Below are 22,805 nucleotides of genomic sequence, written 5' to 3'. Positions count from 1 at the left end.
ATGGTGGATTACCTGAGACAGATTGTGCTAGCAGAAGCATGATGTGGACTGAGAAAATATTTTTTTCTCATTTTGAAACTTCCTGGTTAAATGCATATTGTGAAGCAAGCTCTGGTGAGAAGCACTTGTGTAATCATATGGATATTACCTGGGTAGTGAAACCTGATCTTTTTTGGTAATTGCAGATTTCCATAATTCCCTTAAGAAGTATAGTGAATTCAGCTTTCTGAACACAGTCCACTTTGATCATACTGTTCCCTAAATTAGCATTTATTGAAGATGGCAGCACTCTTTCCTTCCTGTATGAAGCTATATCACGTGTGAATATATATGTATATGTTGAAAGTATGTTGATGTACATTCTGTTGCACAGATGTCTTATTTCAGTAGGAAAGTTGTTTAATTCATAGATCAGTATCTAACACAAGGAGTAGTAAAGAACTAGGCAATTCTCATGAAATATGATATGAATGCAAGCTGCTACTGTTTACCTGATTATTAAAGGCAAATCAGAACCATACCTTTTGAGATTCAGGTCTGACTGTTGGCCACAGCAGGAAGACTGAGGCTCAGTGGTGCACAAAAATCAACAGCCATAAATATTTATTACAGAAGAAAGTGCTTCAGAATGAGATTTGACCAAACCTGTTTGAGGAAACAAATAAAATAAACATCTTGTGGCAACTTACTCTTGGCTCTGTTTCCATATGTGGTTTTAGGCTATTTAGGAGAATTAATGATGGTAAAGGTGGTAAGGTTAAAAGGCAAGGAGGTTGCAGCATTTAAAAAGGCAGAGAGGAGGAGGGTCATAGAGAAGGAAGGAAGGCAAAAAAGGGACAAGAATTAAAGCTGGAGAAGGAGAAGGATGATGAACAGTAAAACTGTCAGGTGGCAGAAGTGCACGCACCTCAAGCAGCAGCAATTGGAAGTGGGGCAGTAGGAAGCACATGGTGGGTACCTGTGTACAGGGAAACACAGGGCTGGGAGTAGCAGAAAAGCCAGACATCCTGAGAACGTGGTTCAAAACTGCCGTGGTGGGGTGCAGTGAGGGCTGGCAACTCCCTGGGGACTGCAGGGACACTCCATGGGACTGGCAGTCAGGAGCAGGCAGCTGGGGGCACGAGGGCAGCCCCAGCCCTGAGCATCAGGCATCTTCCTGGGGACAGGCTGAGGCTGGAGCAGGACACGGGCCCGTGGGCATGAGGGGGTCAGGGTCAGACACAGCCTCAAGATGGCAGGACATGGCCACGGTGATGTGCATCGCTACAAACAATGGTTGGGGAGTAGAAGGGGGAAGGCAAGGCATGCTGTTTGTGGCTGTATTTTGCTGAATGCATGAAGTCATTAATTAAATGTCATAAGCATCCATAGATTTTGTTACACTGTTTTATTTGTTGATTTATTCTGTTGTCTTCTTGTATTGTTTAAAAGTGGTAAGAATATGTAGACAATTAGAAATATGAGATAAAAATATAGTGGTGAGATTTGTAGCTTCTGAAACTTTACTGATCTTGCTTACCTTATTTATAATCAAAATAATCAAAAGCTATGTGATGCATAATTGCTCAGCAATGTGAAAGAGAATATAGTTTCCCACTTCATATTTTATTTTTCATTTTGGTAAATAATAATATTTCACAATTATGATAAAATGGCCTGCATGTCGTCTGGAAATAAGGAGATGGTTTGAGCTTTCCTCTTAAATGTTATTCTTACTCTCTGATCATTGCATTAATACAGCTCCCAAAATGCTCTAGCAAATTTCCCTAACTGTGGTGCTTGAAAACTGGTCATGCATTTTCGTGCAATGGGAAATTGAAGATATTCCTTTGGGCATAATTTTTCTCAGAAATATTTTAACATCATTAATAATGTATAAGTGTAACAGGCTTAAGCAAGCCATAGACTAGGTCACTTCTGATCTGCACAATAATTATTCCTACATGGCAATTAGTTTTACAATAAGTATGTAAAAATTGTGCTGGGGGGAGAATGTACATGTACTGTATTTTTGGAGGCTAGATAACCTTTTGATTGATGATACGACCCATTTCAATTCAAGTTTCTTATTCTGGCATGGTATTAAAACCCGGCTTTCTGACTAAAGCTCACACTATTGCTGTAAGAGAAGAAGAAGAGGAAATAAATATTAGTGGAAATTCGTAAGAAAATGAATCTTGCTTTAAACTAGGCTGATTAAGGTAGTTGTGGTCATTCACCATTGCAATTGTGACTGTGTCTCTGGGTCACTTTGGGCAGCTGCCACTGTGTATGAACAGACTCTCAAAGTGAGACGTGCATTTGAAGACAACAAAGTGAGTGTTTATTGGTCCACAAACATAAAAGACAGAGAGGGTTTAATGAACTCCTTGGCTAGATATCTGAATGTGTCTAGTCTGCAGCGGGAATCTGATGAGTCTTTGCTGGCTAGGCAGCTGTGATTGAGGTGGAAGAGGAGATCTTTCCTGCTTTAAACAAGTCTGCCTTGTTTCTAAGTTGCTGTCTGCCACCTTCTTTGGGCTTTGATGCCTTTCCACATTGATGTTTTTCCTCTTGAATCCTCAAGCTGGTAGCAAATCCTGTGTTACCAGTCCTATCTTTTTCGGTGGTTTTTCCTTTCTGAGCATGCATGACTGTCCTCTGAACTTTCTCTGAGGTCTTTCCCAATACTTGGCAACTTCCTCAGAAGTCAGCCCGAACCAAGGTCAGGCTGCCATGGCATGTCTGAGACACAGCAAGATTGATAATCTAGGGAGAGGTCATGAGCAAGAATATTAAACACTGAGGTCACATACTGTGAGACATCAAATGAGGAACTTAAATGAAATTAATTATTACATTGAAAGTGATTTAGGAGTTTTTAATATTGTGGGGTTTTTAAAACAACCAATAAATTAAAATATATTTTAAAAATAATCTACAAAATTTTATTTTAATGCTGAACATTTGTTTTGTGGCAGTGCTTCTGTTGTTAATTTAACTATTAACATAACTATTTCAGTTGTTAATAGTGCAGTTTGAAGAAGCAGGAAGTACTACTCCTGGCCTTGAATGCTCAGTTCAAATCTCCTTGCAGTTTTTTTTTAAGGTTATCCAGATACACAGCCTGCAACTATCCTTTCTTCTGTTCTAGGTAGTGGGCCCCATCATGATCGAAGTTGTGTTTACAACCAGAGCAACATAGTAGATGGAGTTTACTGCCTCCCAATAGCACACTGGATTGAAGTCTCTGGACACACTGATGAGATGAAACACACAACTGATTTCTATTTCAATATTGCAGGACATCAAGCTATCCATTACTCCAGGTAAAAAAAAATGTGCAGAGCTTGGCTTGTGTCAAATGTTACAAACAGAAAATCTGAACTGGCATATCTGAAAACTGCATTTGAAGTAAGGAATGTTTGTATGCATGTAACAGTACACTTTAAAAAATATTCAGCACCTCTTTGCAATTAAATATCAGTTTAGCAGATCCTAAGTTCAAGGATACCTCTACCCTGTACAGATCTGTTACATTTTATCTGAAAGAGCTTTGGCAATTTTTGGCTAGTCATTTTCAAATGCTTGTCTATATACACATGTACAATTGTATGTATCTTATGTGTTTGGTTTGGGATAATTTTACTGAAGAACTTGTCCTGGGAAACAAAAATAATATAATCCAGCACCAGAGTTTACTGGTGACATGTTGTCACTCTTGTGTGGCAGCCACTGCAATTAATGACAGCTGCTTTTGATGACTTCTGCTTCTGGGCATGTATTTAGCAAAATATGAAAACTTAGACAAGCCTTAAAATGTTTGTATTCCATAGTGTTCACTTGAGTCCACTGTCCCACTGGTGAAGCATCCTGTCTTGAATAAGGAGACAGTAAAAGTCGAGGAGGGCACCCAGCCTTTAGGGCTGCAGATGAAGCACAGGCTGTATTTAGAGCAACAGGATGAGCACTGGAGGTTAACAAGGTGACACTGAGGAATTTGGGACCCTGTGTACCTTTTTCCCCCATCTCCAGTCAATTGATACAGCAGGAAGTTTTGATAATGGTTGTGTGAATGCTGGCAGTCCTGCTATGCCACATGCATTGCCGAGCAGTTAGTTATCCCAAAGGAATATGTATTTTTTTTAAGAAATCAAACCACCTTGTACTTTCATTAGGCCCTAGCAGTGTTTTGTGTGAATTTCTCCAGACCACTTTATCAGCTACACCAACCTCACCATCATGTCTCCTCTATGTGCTCTTTATCTCCACCCTCTCATAGGGCAGGAAGGAGAATTGTCTTTTCTTCATTAGAGAGGGACATTAATTGTCTTTTCCTCATTAGACAGTGTGAGAGGGAAAGCTTTCTTCCCCTTGGTATCTTTTGGAATAGCAGGGATTTATAAACACAGTCAGGCACATGTAGGTATTTGTGGGACTTTTTCCCTGAGACCTCCTCAAGTTATATAGCACGCCTGATAGACTATACTGTTATGTGGATCTTCAACATCTGTTTCCAAAGTCCTATCAGAGTAAAGATCTTGTTCATTTCAAAGCACAGACTTGTCAATCCCAAATAATCTTTGCTTGGCAGATACATTTTTTAAGAAAGAAGAACAGCTGTCAGAAAGTGAATATCTAAGTACCAAAGGCTAACTTATCTTCCTTTCCAGAGGCAGCAGTGATCCATTTAATGCCACCTTATCTGCATGACTATGTGTTTCAAAGATTAGGTAAAAAGCTGCAGATTCTGCTACAGGATATTTGAAGAAAATTTTCTGGGCTGTGTAGTCTTTTGCAGATGAAGGTCTTCTCTTTCATTCCTTTCTCTCACACACATACCTTCATTGAAAGGCAACCTTATATGTACATCTTAGTAACTCTTATCTCATTTCTTTGAGCTATATTAAGTAAGCAGACTCTGTAACAGTCCTGTCACATAATTATTTCTAATACTTTGAAGATATGCAGCCTTAAATGTTTTTTTAATTACTAACAGTTGGGGGCAGATTCACCATTCTGCTGGTTATAATAAAGCAGCCCAAAAATACTAGCTATTTTAGATTTTTTTGTTGGTGGTGGTGGACCAGCTGAAGTGAGCTGATGAAAATGCCTTTATTTTGCAATGGATTTATAAATTCAGAAGAGTACTATGAAGATTAATCTAATAATTTTTTTTAAAATACTCATATACCCCCTTCCTCCTCAAAGCAAAACCAAAACTCAAACAGATGCAAGAAGCCAGTCCTTCTGCCTGTACAGTTAGATCTCAGAGTATGATCAGATCTTGTTTTTCCAGCTAAGATTACCTTTTTCCATGCTGTACTAAAGGCAGCAGGGAGCATTACGACCACAAATTCTGAGTCCTGTCATCACTTGTAGGATCTTTACAGTGGTGGAGGCTGGAAAGAAGTGATCTATCAATGAAAGCTTTTGATGTGAGCCCGTCCTCTAAGTTGCTCCACTTAACGGGGCTGCCATGTGTGAAGTAAGAAGAAAGGAAGGTTTTCCTCTGTCAAAGGAGGCTCCCACATGAGCCCTGGGTCTGATTTTATTTATCCTCTGTTGAATCACAATTAGAAACAGTTGCTCTGAGCTTTGTTGCCATCTTGCTTCTTCATAAAACCTGAGCTTCTGCTTTAAGTGGGCTGCAGCAGGATGAGAAGAGCCTGCCTCTGGCTGGGGCCAAAACCAATTTTGCACTATGCTGAGGCTGATGACAGTGCTCTGAGGAATCAGATTCTTCTTATTTGATGTAGATGTATCACTCATAATTTAGTGACCTTTAACATTTAAATTTATATTTAGAACATTTAAACTTATATTTAGAGAACTCATTTTGTGTTGGTCATTCAGGTAGGAGAGTATATAATGTGGTTTTCAAGCACAGCAGGAGTTGTACTAATTTCTTGTAAATGTGAAATGGGGCTTTTCCACAGCTAGGAGTCATGACTGATACCTTCATGGCATTAATATTCACTTGGTTTGGAGATGTAATGACTCCTTTAAACAAAATCTAATTCAGGAAAAAAACACAAAACAATGAGTTTCTCTTTTGTGCTAGATATTACTGCAATAAGATGGCTTCAAATTGCAGGAGAGTTCACTTAGGATGAAGTAATTTTCCAAAGTAAATTAGAGTTATTGTAATCTTTTCTGAGAGAAGATGACTTCAGAAAATTTGTGAATCTGGGCCATATTATCTCTGTTTCAGTTCCATCTGTGAAAGGCAGAAGTTCCTAATTTGTAGATGTAGTATACCTTATTATTTATATAAAAACCTCTGCATTTCTCAGAAGAAAGGCATTACATAAGAGCAGGAGAGGGAATGACACCTGAAATTACAAAATCCTTAAATAATATGTTGAAGACAGTGATGCTTGATGGCAGAATTAGGTGCTATGGAAATTAATATCTCTAGGAAAAGCCATCTAGTTAGTTTCCTATTTCCAGACTATTTTTAGGTGTGTGCTTCTTGTGAGTCCTATTTCTTTCATCTGACAAAGAAAAATAATTTTTACACGCTTTGCATATAAAATGCAGATAAACTGGAATGTGTAAGTGAATTCCTCAGACAACAACCTCTGTAATTGTGGTATTGTATGGCTGTTAAATATTTTGGAGGAAAGTACACAATTAGCAATCCACAGTCAGGGGAGTCACAACATGAGAGTAGCCATGGGTCCTGACAACAATTTTTTGGGGTACAGGTTTCTCTAGTAGTTTTTTGCATTATTTATATATATAAATATGTTTATATATACATATATACATACATACATATATATACATATATATATACACACATATATGCTATTAAATACTAATATCTCATGTTCATGTTTATGGAGTGATTCGGAATTTGACAAATGTGTTGCTGTCATCAGTGGTTTTTTTCCCTAAGACAAAATTGGGGTAACGATAAAAGAGAGTTTACTCCCATGCTTGGAAATATTATTTTTGTTTCTCAATGGTTGCAAATGAAGCACAATTTATGCTGTAGTATTTACAAATGCTTTGTGGCTTCTTGTTATAACCTAAGTTAGGTGTTGAGTGGGAATGATCAGGAGAGTTGCACAAGATATGTGTTCCTGCTTCATAGTAAATGTTAATGTGGTTAGGTGAGTGAATGAAAAATGATCCAGGGCAAAATGGAGATGCTTCTTTTTTACCTTTTGGAGGCACTAGAGCAGTATTTTGCTGATGGAGCACAGAATTTCTTTCTATGGGAAAAATGAGCATTTACTGGATTGATATGCATCTTTAATTAGGTGGTAAACAAGAAGTTGGTTGAGTATATTTGGTTCAGTATGAAATTAGAATTGCCTTTGAAAGAAATACGAGAGCAGGTTTTTTTTTAAAGTCTTTAATTTCTCTTTTTACTGGTTGTAACTCATTCACAAAATAAAATGCCTTTCTGTTTTAAATATAATTCTTAGCTATTTTTTATTACTGAATTGTAAGAAAGGCTTTAAAGAGTAAGCTGTCACAAAAACCCCCTGGAGGGCAGTGACATGTGCTACCATAATAGAAAGCTGCACTGATATTTTATGCCTACATTATGAATTAAGAGAAGAGGTGATGATGTCTACAGAGATTACCATAATTAACATTAAAAGCTGAGAGCTAACTGTCCCCTGTGCCTAAAGAATGCTTGTGATATTAGAGAAAAGAATAAGAAATAATGAGCTCTGGAACAAAATTTATTGATTGTATTCTAGTAAAATAATCCTGATCAAAAGAACTTACCATCAATAAGAGTTCATCCTTTGATTTCAGTACTTGGGGTTCTAACTGTGAAGTTATCTGGTCTTTTTAAACATTAAGTAATGAAAATATTTGAAGGCACATTTTTTGATATGTTTATCCCATAAACTAGGATATCTGACTACTCCTTTGAATTGTTTTATTGTACTGAGCTATAGTCTGAAACTAATATGAATTGGAGCCATTGTTTACTTACCAATGGGAATCACCTTTTATAGAATGGTTCAAAGGTTAATTCTATTTTTTGTCCTTTGTGTGTCTTCATTTTTTTCTACATCACCCCCAGCTGGAGCTGGGAAATACTTTTACCAGCCTCTGTTGTGAAGAAAATGGGTTTCAAATCCACATAAGAAGTGACATTTAAGCATTTTTTTATTTAAGTTCTTGAAAATGAAGAGGGAGTGTAAGGCAACAGGACCAGAAGCGAGAAGACAAATTATGGGGCTAGAATTTGATCTGTTTTTAGTCCTTACTTGTTTTCATGTATGTAATTTGGGTGATCTCTGTATTGGGTAACAAATGCACTTTTCTTCCGCATTTGTTGTCCACCCAGACGAAAAACTTCTCTTTTTGTGAGCTCCCCACACTGTGCCCTAAATAATGATGGCTTAAAACAGGAAAAATTATTCTATTTTTCTAAGTTTTGTGATCTTGCTTAGGCAGGATGGCACTTGGCTGGGATAGCCCAGTCCAGGCTATTTTTGAGTTAGCTACAAATCTCAGCCTTGGAAACTCAGAAATAGAGTTAGGATGTACCAGCAGTGCAGTCACACACCATGAAGTGGAATACTGTGGATGAACTAGATGGCAGGAACTCTTTTCAGTTATTTTGATTTTTTTGAGCAATAGCAAATGGCTGTTGCCAGCACAGCTCTGGTTCTCTTGCTGTGACCTACTGCCTGAGCACCCAAAAGGAACTTGACATGGAAACTCCTGGATGTCACTCATTTCTAATTGCATTTCTTGTGAGTGCCATGGTAGCAAGGGAAATCTACCTTTGGAAAAGGTAATTTTGCCAGAAGAAAAAAAAGTCACAGAGCTTCAAGATTAAAGATTCTTACATGACTGTCACCAGCATTTGAAGTCCCAGTATTTCTTCCACCTACAGTGACTGGTCTGTCAAACCTGATGAATGGCTTTTAGCCAGCAGGCTGCCAGGTTTGTTGCCTCCTTCAGTGGCTGAGGGACACAAATTTTTGGCTAGGCTTTGGGATGAAGTTGAAGTAATGTTTGATGAACAGTACACTACCTATGTGAATAAGCTAAAGAAAATCTTAGCAGGGTGTCTGGTTAGTCTTGTGAGTTTTTTCTGGAGGTTTTTTCCTGTAGTTTTCTTTACCATTCTGCCATTCTTATGTGGTTTTGGCAATGGGTGTTTGAGAATTTTTTATTTAGAAGTAGTATTGTTCTGGAATGAGTATTTCATTAGTAAAATGGCAGCAAGCAGAGTGTGGCTGTTGATGAGAAGATGAGACCTTTAATCAATTGGCTGCTAATGGGCAATATTTACTTAAAACCACTGTTGCTCTTTAAAATGGCTCTTTTCATAGGTGTGCCTCTGCACAAAATGATTTCTTTACTTCTTAAGGAAAACTTACAATTCTGTGTCATTCTGGGAGAAAAAAACAAAACAGAAGGAAGATTGGGAACCCTCCATGGAAAAACCTGGAGGAGAAAACGTAGTTCTGTTTTTCTCTGTGGGATATAACAGAAAAATGTTGATAGTCCAGTAAGTATGAATTTTATGTGGGGTATCACTGTTAGGGAGCAGAAACTATTGTTGCTTCTAATTTCTCTGTGTGTTTTACTGTGTCTCCCTGCCGCTTGTTCATATTTATTCTGGAGGTTCTCAGCCCTTTTTCCTGCCTCTTTACTCTTTGAAATTCAGGCTGTCAGCGAGGGAGTAAATTTCTGTCTCTATTGGAAAGCAATTTGCTGGTGTTGCCGGCTGTGAATGAAATTGACTGAGATTGTGAAATCCTGGGCAATTTAGCTCACAGCTGGGATGACAAGGAAGGGGCAGCGTCACTCTCTCACTGAAGATGATGTTCCAGTTGTCTTGCAGATATTTATTTCCTCCTAGCTTTTACATCCTTTTATTAGGCGCTGGATAATTGCTGGCATTTCGTAATGCAGTTTATCCAAAGATAGCAGAACTCTTTCTGAAAAGCAGAGATTGTGTACACATCCTAATTGCTATTTAGCTTACCAGGAGGGAGTAAATTCAGATTTCTGGTTGTTGTTGGAAAAACTTCACTAACACAACTCTGTAAGTTACACCGGGTGAGCCTGTTGAATCAGGGATGTGTGTTTGCAGAGTAAACCCACTCTGCCTCCCCTTCCTGTGATTTTTTTTGGAGGCACAGCTCCTAGGGCAGATTGGCCCAGCCACCCTGAGGCTGACTCTTACAGAAAAAAAGTCTCAGAACAAGAGAGTTTTTACTCCCCAAATGTGAAAAGTGATACCATCAGATGCTTTATTACCACCAGCTGGTTTGTTGTTTGTTTACCTGCTCAGTGTATACTATATTTCTGAAAGAGGTGATCTGAAAGTCAAAAAAATCTGAAATAAACAACTGCGTAGTCATTTTAATGAAATGGGAAAAACATTAAAGATACTTCATTTGAAACAGTAGCAAGCCGTAGCTATTAAGTTATGAATTCTCCCTCCAACTTGAATAATTGTTGTAAATGCTGAGAGATAGAAATGCAAGTTTTCATGCTTAAATGCTCTAGATATTTACAAGATTATTTAAAAAATGAACCTCCATATGAAAATATGGAGAGTCTCACTTAAAGGATAATTTTTTTTTGTTAGAAAGGAAACTGGAATATAGCTCTAGTTCCTTTGAAGCGTGTCTCAGAAACATGAGTATTTTATTTCTCAAGAGTAAATAGAGATTATCAAATGGTTGCTGTGTTTTCCCATATATAATTTTCTCTCTGTAAGGAAAAAAACAACAAAAAACAACAAAGAAATGAACTGCATTTGTCTTCCCAGGGAACATATTAAGAGGCTGAACTGAAAATCTCTTGCTCCCTCCTTTAATGCTTGCACTTTGGGAAATTTAATTTCAGGGAGTCAGGTACATAATCCCTGCTGTTGTTCAGAAGTTTAATGTGTGTCCTCCCATGAACTGTGATAAAAATTGAGTCAAATGTCATAGACATTGCCAAGCTTTAAGAAATGTGTGTTTCTTCTTTATTGGTTCAGTAGACAGCATGGTTTGTAAATTTAAATGAAATGTCTTTTTTCTTTGATGTGAAAATCCTAGTAATAGAATATATGATTTTAAGCATCAAGAAGAGCATAAAGGCAAAATATACATTTCAGTTTTAATACAGACACAAGAAAATGTGAAATATATAAAAAAATTATTTTTTGAATAGGTGGTTGCTTACTTTCTTCTTTTCTCTCCTTTCCTTCCCTCCTCTTCCCTTCCATCCATCAGCTGTGGGTCAGCAATGGGGCTCTCTGTGACTATCATTCAGTTCAGGGCTGGATGCTGGGCACTAGTACAAGGGGATGGATGTTGGTGGGCTTCTAGAGCCTTTTCTTTTTTAATTATTATCTTTTGGCTTAACTAATTTCTCCAGGACTGCCTTTTGAAAGCACTTCAGAACAGTTCTATCCAGTGCCTTCATTTTCCCAAGGTGACAATCTGATAAGGAGGATATGCAGCTTCCCTAACAAAATAGTTTCTCTAATGTTCCTTCTTTCTGTGGTCTGGCTGCCAGCTTGGATAGTTGGCTGTGTGCAGACCAGTCCTAAAGAATGTTAAATACTGCTTTCACTGCAGAAGACCGAATTTCTCAGCTTCCTTATAATGATGAGTTGCTTCAATCTGGTGAGATAAAAGGGGAAAAAAGCTTCTCAAATATATCTGTAGTCTTGGTAATAAGGCTATCCAGTATGTTTAACAAATGTACAAAGTCAAGCTTCAGCTGATAATGTAAACACATTTAAACAAACTTTAGTAACAGTAGGTCACTTTAGAATATTTGTTCAAATGCTTGGAAATTTCAATTTCCAAGCAGGTTCAATGATACTGCTAGGAAAAAAAAAAAGAAATCTGAAAGAAAAAGAAAGAGGCATTTTTAAAAAAATAGAGAACCCCTGGTAATTCATGTCAGTCTTTGCACTCCAATAAAAACTGCAGCATTGATTGTTCATCTATTTAACTCTCATGACTTTTTCCCATTTTGTCATTCGAGACTTCTTCAAGACATTCCACTACACTTTGTAGTTTTGTGTTAAAAAGATACACATAGGTTCTTCTGGGGCCTCTTAGTAGCTCCATTACCATCCCAGCCTCAAGATTTGCTGTTGGCTACTCATCCACCAGAGTTATTAATCTTATGTTTAGAATCTAGAAACCCTGTACATTATCTAAAATGCAGTTTTCTGACAATTTTCTGTGGTAGCACCATACACGTCATTCCTTTGATTTGACTTTCCTGTGAGAATACCTTATTTTAGATGTTTATGTAACTGATGTGGTGAGGTTAATCCCATTTTTCTAAGATGTTTCCCCCAGCCTGTGCTGTTCAAGTGTGTATCTGTCCCTCTTTAAAATTCAAATAAATGAACTGATGTGTGTTTAGAAATTCTGGATAAATTCTGGAAGGAGCACAGATACAGAGCTCATCAAGGCTGTTTTCAGATAGTTCCACAAGGGATGAATGTACATCTTTCTCTGACTGTTGGAGTTCTGAGAGATTCCATTATTTTGTACATGTGCATATGGTGCCACATGGATCACAAGGCCACCTAGCAATAATCCGTGCTTTGCAATTATGCAATTTTCATTAATATGTACTTGTTTCTGAAGCATTGCAATGTATTTCCATTGGATCTGAAATGCTACATTTTGAAAACTAGATTTATTTTTTATTGCTTTCCCAGTCTAGATTCCTAAGCAGCTGCTAATAGGTTAACTCTGAAAGAACACAAAATATATTTTTACTAATGATGCCTGAATCTTCTCGGGCAATAACCTAAAGTTCATTTGTAGCAGTTTAAGTCAATTTTGTTGAGATGATTTAACTTACAGGTGCCAGCAGTGGCATCACTCCCATTGCTAAGCATTAACGTTAGAAATTCTCATTCCTAATGCCAAGAGATTCATGGTTGATTGCAGTCTGGCTGAGTTTAGCAGCCTGTTGTTCTTGTGTTTCCGGGTATTCCTTCTAATTCAAAACAAATGGGAATGTTGGCAATCTAACAGAGACATATGTAGGAAGTAACCATTGGCAACCATTGTTGCATGAGACAAGATTCTTTAATTGGAGCATTTAGGCATTAATGCTCACAAGCTAATGGAGGAGTCCTTTCCAGGTTGTTCAGTACAAGCTTTGGAACCTGATTCTCTTCTCAGGCTGTATTTTTGTAATTGGCCCACACTGCTTTCAGAGAATGTTTATAAAATGAAAGTGCAAGAAGAGTCGTTCCTTACAAATGCAAATTTTTCTTTCTGCTGCATACGATGTGCTCCTTAGGCATCCATTGAAACCTTGTGTGTATGTTTGAAAATAAATTCTGGCAAAGTCCTGTAAGGCTAGATCTGATACCCTGTCCTACAAGGCATTGGTTTACTTTTGAATAATTTTTTTATCTTCACAGTAGAAATACATAGAAAAATGTGACATAAAATATTTCACTTTGAATACAGGAAAAATGGTAGTATCCGAGGGTTTAGGGCTGTGGAATCCACTCCGGCTAGCTCTGGACCCTGGCCCACACGGATCTACATAGACGAAGGCAAAAGACGAGAAGCGCTCTTCTCCACGGGGACTAGGGTCCTGTTTATTGGTTGGAAAGGGGACACTCAGAGCGTGTAGACCACCCAGGTAGAAAAAGAGGCGGTTCCCCAATCACAGGGAACATTTATCCCGAGGGAAATGGGGGCAGGGAAGGAGGATCGCAGCCAATGGGATACCACTGAGGAGGGGCGAGTGGAGGGGTTACAAGGGCACGGACCACCAGGGGTGTAGGGCCGAGGGGTGAGTGAGGAACATCTCATATGAGGGGAAAAGGGAACAGTCCATGTGACATAACATAAACTGTTTCAAATCACCCAGCACAAGACAACAACTAAATAACTATTTAGTGCACTACAACGGAAAATAACATTTAATCTTCCACATTTCAGTTCTGGCTGTGTAGGTAAAGTGTGACCAAACTACTTTAGATCATATCTCGACTAGAGACAAAATAGATTATAAAAAAATGTATAAGAGATAAATTAATTTGCTTTAAGCTTTTTAATGGAATGAAGCGAAGAAGGGAGAAGAGTTTATGCTGTGGGTCTTTTCACTGTATAGGTTTGAATGTACTGCAAGGTTGGTAACAGCAATGCCACTGAGCTTAGTGGAGTATGTGAGCTTAGTTTAGAGACAGAATTAGATAAATTTAATTTATTATTGTGTCTGGAGAACAAATATGCAGTAAATGAGAGTGGTTTCCACAGGATGTGCAACTTTCATGCCGCTGGAGTTGAAGCTAAATAAATTGGCTTGAAAGGAACTCTGTACTACCATAGTTTGACTACTCCTAGGATAGACAGCATAGTTTAATGAAGACTAAGAAAGAGGATCTATTACTATTTGTAAAAGACATTCAGGAATTACTACAAAGGGGGAAGAAGAATTATTGAAATTGAACCTTCTTTAAGATCAAATTGATATTAATTGCTTCTGAATGAATTTAGAGTGTAAATTAGAACAAGGTTTCTGTCATCAAAGGAATGATGTCTGAATTCTGGCATGACCTTTCAAATAGGGCAGGAAGGACAAGGAACCTAAATTATTTCAAGATGAAACTTGATAAATGAATACAGGTAGTGATTCCAGAAATGGAAATTAAAGTTTATGATTATAGTATCATAGATCATAGGCTCAAAGAGACCTCAGAAAGTATCCAGTCCATTTCCTTGCCCCAACTTAATCTCAATTACATTTAAATCATTTCAGGTTTATCCAGCCTGATCTAAAATATGATCTCATCTTAGTGATGAGACTCTATAGGCCTGTTACTCTCCCATTCAATTACCTCACTATTCCTACCATTAAAAAGCTTTACTAATCTCAATTTAAGTCTTCCTAGTGCAATTCAAGTTAATTTCTTCTTGTTCTCTCCACAGAAGACTTGGAGAACAAATTAGTATCCTGCCCCACTATAGCCCTTTAATGTATGCTTGGAAACTCCTTTTTTCCCAAAATCAGAGTGATTGACTTAGGAATATCTCACTATATTCATTCTGATATTAGTCCTTTGATCTTTCAGTCTTTTCTCTGAAAACTTGTCTTCTAGAACTCTGATTGTTCTGGCACTCTCTGCTGGGCTCTCCAGATGTTTCTCTTCCTTCATTCCATTTTTCCTGATGGTGGTCTATGAGTACTGAATGCAACAGAAGGATTATTTTGTGACTTTCAAGCATAGTGGTCCTGCTTATCCAAGTATTATTGTCATTTTTGCAGTGTGGGATGTAGTTTACTTCCCAGTTGTCTACGTGTTTTCATCAAATAAGTTCCCTGCTTTGGCAGGGCATAGGATGTTAGGAATGTTCTAGATCTCTGGATCTCTTATTATGAGAAGTTTTTTGTGAGTTTCTTCTAATAAAGCTCTTACGTTCCTTGTAAGGGAATGTTTGAGATTGCTGTGGAAGGGGAAAATGGGCCATAAAGAGAAAATTTTGTGGATCTGTAGACTAAAGTATTATGTGACTTTAATCCTTCTCATGTGGATCTTTTTATCCTGTATCCTGGTGAGTTCAAAGCTGGGACAATCCTGAAGCACACACAGAATGCACCAGAAGGTTGTGAATGAGAAGAGCTGGGCTGTGCTCAGGCATGGGCACGGTTGCTCAGTGTCTCCAAAACTCAAGGCAGCGTGGTGCCTGCTGTAAGAGCAGTTTGGTGGGTAAAGTGAGCACAATCAAACCTTTCGTACCATCAAGTTGATGCTATGGAAATCCTCTCCTGAGACATCAGAACCTGAGGGTGGTGCAACACTGGAAGCACTTTGTAGCTGCATGTCTGGGTAATGCTGTATTTCAGTTACAGGTTTGATATTATTCTTACCTGCTTTACTTTTAGCACATTGTCAGCTCGAGGTCAAACCTTAATGGCTTATTTTCTTGGCATATCAGTAAATGAGGTAGTTTTATGCCACAGATTTCTGAACATGGAATAAGTAAGATACTGTTATGCATAAGACTCAGAATTCAAGGGCTTGAGAAATTTTGCATATTGCTAAGCTGACAAAGTGTTGTTCTAAAGTGATAAAAGCAGGTGTTTCTTTCTACATTCCAAGTCTGCTCCCATGTGAGAGGCTAGATAAGTAGTTCAAATAACATCTAAGTGGAAAATTTGCCAGACCTTAATTGCTTTTCATCAGAGTTCCAAATACGAAGGAGAAGTAAAAAAAACACCTTGGAACTACATTGTAGTCTGTTTAATTCTCCTCATTTAAAGCCCTGAGGTAGAAATCTTAACTTCACAATAAACTGCACTCTTTCAGTGGTAAAGCAGAACAAATTTATAAGGAATGACTTGTGCTCCTTCTACATTTGACATTTAGGTAAGAGCAGTTTTTTATTCAAGAATATAAGTAGTTTCTACAAGGTCTGCAGCTGTGTCATTTCAGTAGGATATAGTTTTATCATGAATCAATACTTTTCTCTGGTGGCTTTTGCTAAGGTAATGGCCATTTATTCGATCTTTCTTGATAAGAGTGATCTTATTAAGCCTGTTTATTCTATCTTGGAGTCAGGCCATAGCATCATCAAACCTTGCTCTCTTGCTCTGGCTACTACTGCTTGACTCTGTGCTGGGAAATGAAGTGCATCTGACTGTTGCCAGTCAATCCTGCTTAAGTCAGGCCTCTCATCAAGAAGGGTCCATCAGTTTGTCTTCTGTAAGGAGACTTTATCAGTGAATCAACAGGAGAAGGGATTAAGATCACACCATTTACCCTCGTGCCCTATGCAATGAAATGTCAGTGTCACAGCCCCCTAGTCCTACATTATTATTTCATTGGTAAGGAGGCATTTTGCTGAGAGATCTTTCTGTCCTTTGTTTAAACAGACTATGGTAGAACCAGAGTTCCTGTGCAAGACCAAACAAGGGACTCCTCTGTTTTGGTATCTGTCCATGCTGTCCATATTTTGGAGGAAGACACAAGACTAAAAAAATTATTTTAAAAATGTTGCCATTTTTCTCATCTCTTGGTAGTTACTTTATAGGTGAAGCTATATGGAATTTGATACTCTTTATGTCTTTTATTAAGATAAAGCCAGTTGGTTTGCCCTTTTCATATATATGATCTTTAAACAGTTGTTAAATTCCCTCTTAAGAATGTCAAATCCTTAGTCTGGCCTCATTTGAAAGTATTTTCACAAGAAATTGCTGGAATCTACTGAATTGATTTTTAATATTTTCTTTTTTCTGTATCTTTCTTGATACAACAAAATATCAGTAACATTTCAAAGTTTGAGTGCATTGAGTAGGACCAGTGATTTTTAGACCATTGCTATAATTTTTTGTTACTTCCAGTTCACTTCTTGGTACAGGCTCATATTTCCACTTTGATGTCTTTATAAAGCAATGCTTTCACCAAGTGTCACTACAAGCAGGTACTGTTTCCCTTTCTATTTGATTATAGTTAGCTTAAAATACAGTGATGTGCATGTGAGATTATTTAATCCAAGACATATTGCAGAGATGTATTCATCAACTGTGAATCTCAGCTGCTCCTTCGCTGCATATTCATTTCATTTAATTTTACACCACTGGCAATTGAAACTAATAACAGTTTGGGCAAACTTTGGTCTCTCCTTGTTGAGTAGGTTCATCTGTTAGGAAAGATCTTAACTTGAAAAAGAAATCCCATGTTGAATATAGGTTAGCGATGACATGCTGTAGAAGAGCTGCCAGGGAACTTTAAAGAGGAATAAAGACTTTGAAGCACAAGAAGGAAGTAGTCTTTAGCTCTTCTCAGAAATGTACTCTTTTCAGTAGTGGGCATAACATATTCAAAAAGAGAGAGAGTCCAAAGGCAAACAAGAGCGATCAGATGCTTTGAATATATGACAAGTGTGTGTGTGTATGTGTGAAGAATGCAAAGCTGTGTTGGAGTGTTTTACTAACTTAGAGAGAAGTAAAAGGGTTTTACAGAGTGGAAGGAAATAATCTGTTCTTTGTGTCCATCGTGGAGACAAGAAGGTGTGTCTATGACCTGTGACTGCACTATTCATATTGGACAAAATAAATTTTTTTCAGAGGTGAGGATAGTAATTAGCGTGTTTTCTACATATCAAAGAATATTTGAACATGCTCAGATCTTCCGCTGGAGAACAGAATTTGGTAATTTGAAAATTCTTCTCTGTCTCTGAATGCATTTCAGGGCATTAGACAACAATCTAAGTAATGTTTCCAGATTGCTCTGACAAAAGTACAGGAACCTCATCTGATTTCTAGGAAGGGCTCACTGTCACAGGTTCAGGGAAAAGAACAAGGAAGGCTTGGAAGAGAGATGTCTAACTTGATACTTCAGGGAAGGCACACACAGACCTATGAATAAGCTGCTATATGTTGTTAGAAGGATGCCACAGGCAAAAGAAGGAGCACATGCAGGATGATAGTTCTGGGTCATCATAATCCAGTGGTATTGCCATTTAAAGTGATGTGCCTTGTCACAGGGCAGAGAATACAGAAAAGATGAAAGAGCATCTCAGCTATAGCTGAGGATTTCCTATATTCTCATTTTGAATATGCCCAAAGCAATACTTCTGGAAATCTCTTTTTTGTGTCATATGAGAAAAGGAACAGTCATCTGGTCTCTGAACTAGTTTAAATTTGGCTGAAAGTTGAAAATTTCTATGAAGCTTTTGATTCAGACAGATCATAATTTTTGATTAAAAATCCACCTTATAAAAAATTCGGAATGAGTTCCTACTCCAGTGCCATCAGGAGAGGAAATAGGAATGCAATGTAATTGGAAATAGTATCAGTTCAAGTGCTGCAAAAATCATCTGTAACTGAGTTGTACTTCAGTCCTGTATTCCCTTTGGGCTGCTTGCTTGTAGTGGTACCAGGGTAATAGCACTACATGGGTGCAAAAAACCACTCTGTATGCCTAGAAGCAACACAAAATGCTGGGGGTAAATTGACTGAATTATGTATGTTGCTCTTCTGAGAATGCAGAAGTTTTACTGCAAGTTCCATGTAGCTGTGGTTGCACACTAGTCCTTACTAGGAAATAGGAGTCTTGAGGGAGGGCAGAGTCAATTTAATAATTATTTTGTTTGTTGTTTCAGCTAAATGGCTCTGATTTGTTATATATGTATTTTAGTACTTATCTCACTGTCATCAGATGCTTAATGGGATTTAAGGAAGTCTGGTGCAGAAAAATGGAGTGCAAGCTTTAGCACAGGCTACCCCTTCACCTGGCACTGAGGGATGATTCAATCCATCACTATTCATTTAAAATAATAGACTGGACTTTGGTCAAAAATGTCACTGGAATAAACAAATGGAATCATTGATAGATCATTGTTGCCAATAACCAATGACAAATGCCCTGCTATTTTTCCTTAGTTTTGCAAAGTCCTCTCTTTTGATTAAAGCTGGCAACTATCAGGATAAAAGGACACCTGTCAGTACCTGATAGATATTCTTATGAAATGTGTTCCTGAAGTGCCAAATCCTGTCCTTTGCTATAAGAACTGTAACTCTTAGAAGGTTGATTAATTTTAAGGTAGATTCTAAGATGCCTTCTCCTAGCACACTGATGATTGCTCAGATCTGGAAGCAGTACCTGAGTCATCCCAGCTTGCAACTCAGCATTTTAAGGAAATTTCAATTTAGGATCTGTTTGTCTCAAAGCATTATTAGGAAAAGTAAAACTGGAGTTGCTGAAGAAGCCAAGTAGACATTGGTGTCATGGAAGAAGAGCTGACTGCCTGATGCAGTAACCTGGTGTCTTCCCCTGGGTCACCTTCCCTGGAAATCACATCCCTACAATTACAGTTGCTGGGCTGGTTTTGTAGTGTACTAAGGTTGAGAGGTATGGTGTGTCATGCTTTGTGAACCAGCCTGAAAATAAGTCTGTGCCATTAAAAAAAAATAAAAAAATCACAATGCTAATTTTTCACTGCCTCAGACTCATTTTCTCCTTAGGGATGGGGAAGAACATTTGCATACATATTGATTAAATGGAATGCATTTGGTATTTTAGATGTATTCATTCTGAATTGTTGTATATAGTATAACAATGTTATATATAATTCCCTCTGAATTGCCATTTCAATCCAGACTGTGCAGGGTCCTGGATGGAAGCCAACAAACACAATATATGTCTACATCATTAAAAATAATTTAAGTGTGCTGGAAAAGAAGTGTACAAGTGTTTGCAGGGCGTTCCATATTTACTCCATGGTAATGATAAATAATTGTTGGTTTTCTCAGTTTATAAGTCAAAAAGCAAAATACGTCAGCCTTCAGTCTGGGCTCTGTAAAAATAAACTGAATAACGTTTGCCTAAAATTTATTTCTTGTTACCACAATCTCAAGCTTCTCACATTAATTGATCCATTGGACCCCTAAAAGTCCCCTTAAGGTAGGTAAATATTGTACCCTGGTGGGGAACTGAAGTGTAGGGCAGGCTGAAAGTAGCCGACAGAAATTAACTATAAAGAAAGGGCTTATAGACAATCTTCAAGTCTTAATCTCAGAAGATCACTAAATAGTGTTGATGTTTAAATCACTCTAGGTGATTCCTTCATTGATAAACTGTCTCTGACTGAATTGACCATGTCTTCTGGAGCCAAACATGGTTTATTATAGTTGATGCAGAGGGTAAAGATGTACATTGACAAAGTGCCATTTTTAAATAAAAACAAAGTTTCAAGTAGTATTTTGCTAAAACACCATCCTGTTTTGATATTTTGGGAACATCAAAGGGCTTTGGCTGAAAAGATTAAAGGTCTATTGATCACTAATAATTTCCTAATGTTTTTTGATTTGCTTAGGGATCACATAATCTGCTGCTGGAATACACCCACATGTGAGCTGGAAAGCAGTGGCTGTCAGAGAGCTCAGAGCACTGTAACTTGGCAGTTTAGAGGGGGACATAAAAGACTCTCTTTCCCATGCCAAATGGTCTTGTGGCTCAAATCTAGTTACCTACTGAAGCTCAGTGGCAACTTAAAGAAGGGCATGAATGAATAGCTTAATGATATAACTAGAAGTTATATCATTATATAACTAAATAATGATATAACTAACTTAATGATATAACTAAAAGTTATATCATTAAGGAAAAATATGTAAAAATGAAATTACCACATTCTTGCTTGGTTCAGTATGTATGTTTTCCTGATCCTCAGCATAATGAAGCCCTCAGTAGGGCTATCAAAAAAATCTATATATAAAATGTAGCTGCAAACTCTCCATTAGTCTCTGTACTCACACATGCACCAACCCATTTTTATTCCTTCCTTGTGATGTCAGAAAAAGGTAAGGTTTGAACTAGATAATGCCAAATAGAAATATAGTTACTGTGCAGTAGGATCATCCTAGAACTTTTACATAAATTGGCTGATAGGACAGCTCTGCAGCACTGTTTTCTGCATGGTAAAAGGGTGGTTAAGCCTTGGCCAGCAAGACCGAGAATTACAGTTTTTTGTAGGTGGGTAGATAAGGGGCTTGTAGACCAAGGTCAAGGCTACATCTTAATCATCTCAAAGGCTAAACTTTAGGACCTGATCATAAAATTAATCCACAAGAATTGCCAGTCCTAAATACATCTCTTAGGTTATTCTTTGAATGACTCCCCTTGTTTAGTTAATTGTGGGGAAAGACAATGATAAAAATGTGGTAAATTCTTCAGATTGTTCAGTAAATGCAACTAGTATTGTGCAATACAGGAGGTCTTGTCATGTACAAGACCTCTTAGGCTGCAAGAACAAAATAAACAAATGGTCTATATCCCAGGGGTCTTGCAGATAGCACAGCTGTGATGTTCACCCATTAAAAATCGCTGGGGAAAAAATTATATTGCATTGGTTCATCAGTAAGCAAGAGTACTAATCAGAGTTTTATTTATCTCAGGAATACTTTAGTCACTTTTAATTTAATCAAATCCTAGAAAGCACACTTTTTTTTTTTCCTCCCATCAAGGTAATTTAGTACATTAGATGTTTCCCAAAGTATCAAGTGAATTACATATGTATGAGTCTCCAGGAAAGCCTTTGAAGGAAGGGTACTAATGTTCTTGTTCTTGAAATAATATCCTCATATTGTCACAAGTTATTAGTGATATTGCCATTTCTCTGTCTCGGGAATGGAGTTTTGTGGCCATTGCTCATCTCCAGCCATTTGTCAGCATCTCTCAGGGCACTGTAGCTCACATTCAGCACCTTGAAATGCCCTAATCATGGTGGCAGGCTCCTGTGGCAGAATCCTGACAGCAGGCACATGCTCAGGTTAGGATGGGGGCTGCTGTGGTGCTGGCACATGGGAAGGGGGGCAGTGAAGGAGTTGTTGAAGTGGAACTTCACCCTTCACCCATCCCTCTGATCAGTGGGAATGCTTGAGCAGGTTTTGTTGGATTTTGGGCGATTGTTGAACATGCATGTGAAACAAAAACTAAGTCAAATCTTGTCAAGTGATCTCATTGTTGAAACATGGTTGAAGTGGTTATTTGCTGTGTAATATATTTGTTTAAATTGGTCTCAGTTACCATATATTGAGATCAAGTATTTTGTCCGATTGAAACAGGGGCTGTTAAGGCCAAAGGCGGTGTTTGTGTGGCTAGTATGCAACTCACCATGGAAACAATAATAATAATAATTGTTATAACCATACCAATAGTTACAAACAGGAAACAATAATAATTAGTTCTTCTTGGATCTGAATTCTTATTTTTGATAATACTGCAGTACTAATATAGCAGGACTTAGTAATTACAGTCAATTACAGGTCTTAAATTAAATGCTAGTACCTATTACTGTGACAGTAAAATGGAAATAGCTACATGATGATTTAAGAGTGGTTTA

At 37.8% G+C, this 22,805-nt stretch overlaps 1 protein-coding gene across 3 annotated transcripts in view; it reads left to right on the top strand.

Annotated features, from left to right (window-relative positions):
* The window catches only part of EPM2A (EPM2A glucan phosphatase, laforin), a 38,167-nt gene that overhangs the window by 10,579 nt on the left and 4,783 nt on the right, over positions 1 to 22,805 (top strand). For all 3 annotated transcript variants that reach the window (XM_038133098.1, XM_038133100.1, XM_038133099.1), the window contains exon 2: positions 3,134 to 3,308. In XM_038133098.1, the coding sequence (XP_037989026.1) occupies positions 3,134 to 3,308 (175 nt within the window). The remainder of the gene's footprint in view (positions 1 to 3,133; positions 3,309 to 22,805) is intronic.

This window comes from Motacilla alba, chromosome 3, assembly GCF_015832195.1.
Source record: "Motacilla alba alba isolate MOTALB_02 chromosome 3, Motacilla_alba_V1.0_pri, whole genome shotgun sequence".
Taxonomy (NCBI): domain Eukaryota; kingdom Metazoa; phylum Chordata; class Aves; order Passeriformes; family Motacillidae; genus Motacilla; species Motacilla alba.
Note: the sequence above shows the minus strand (reverse complement) of the source record. Positions and strands in the feature narration are given on the sequence as shown.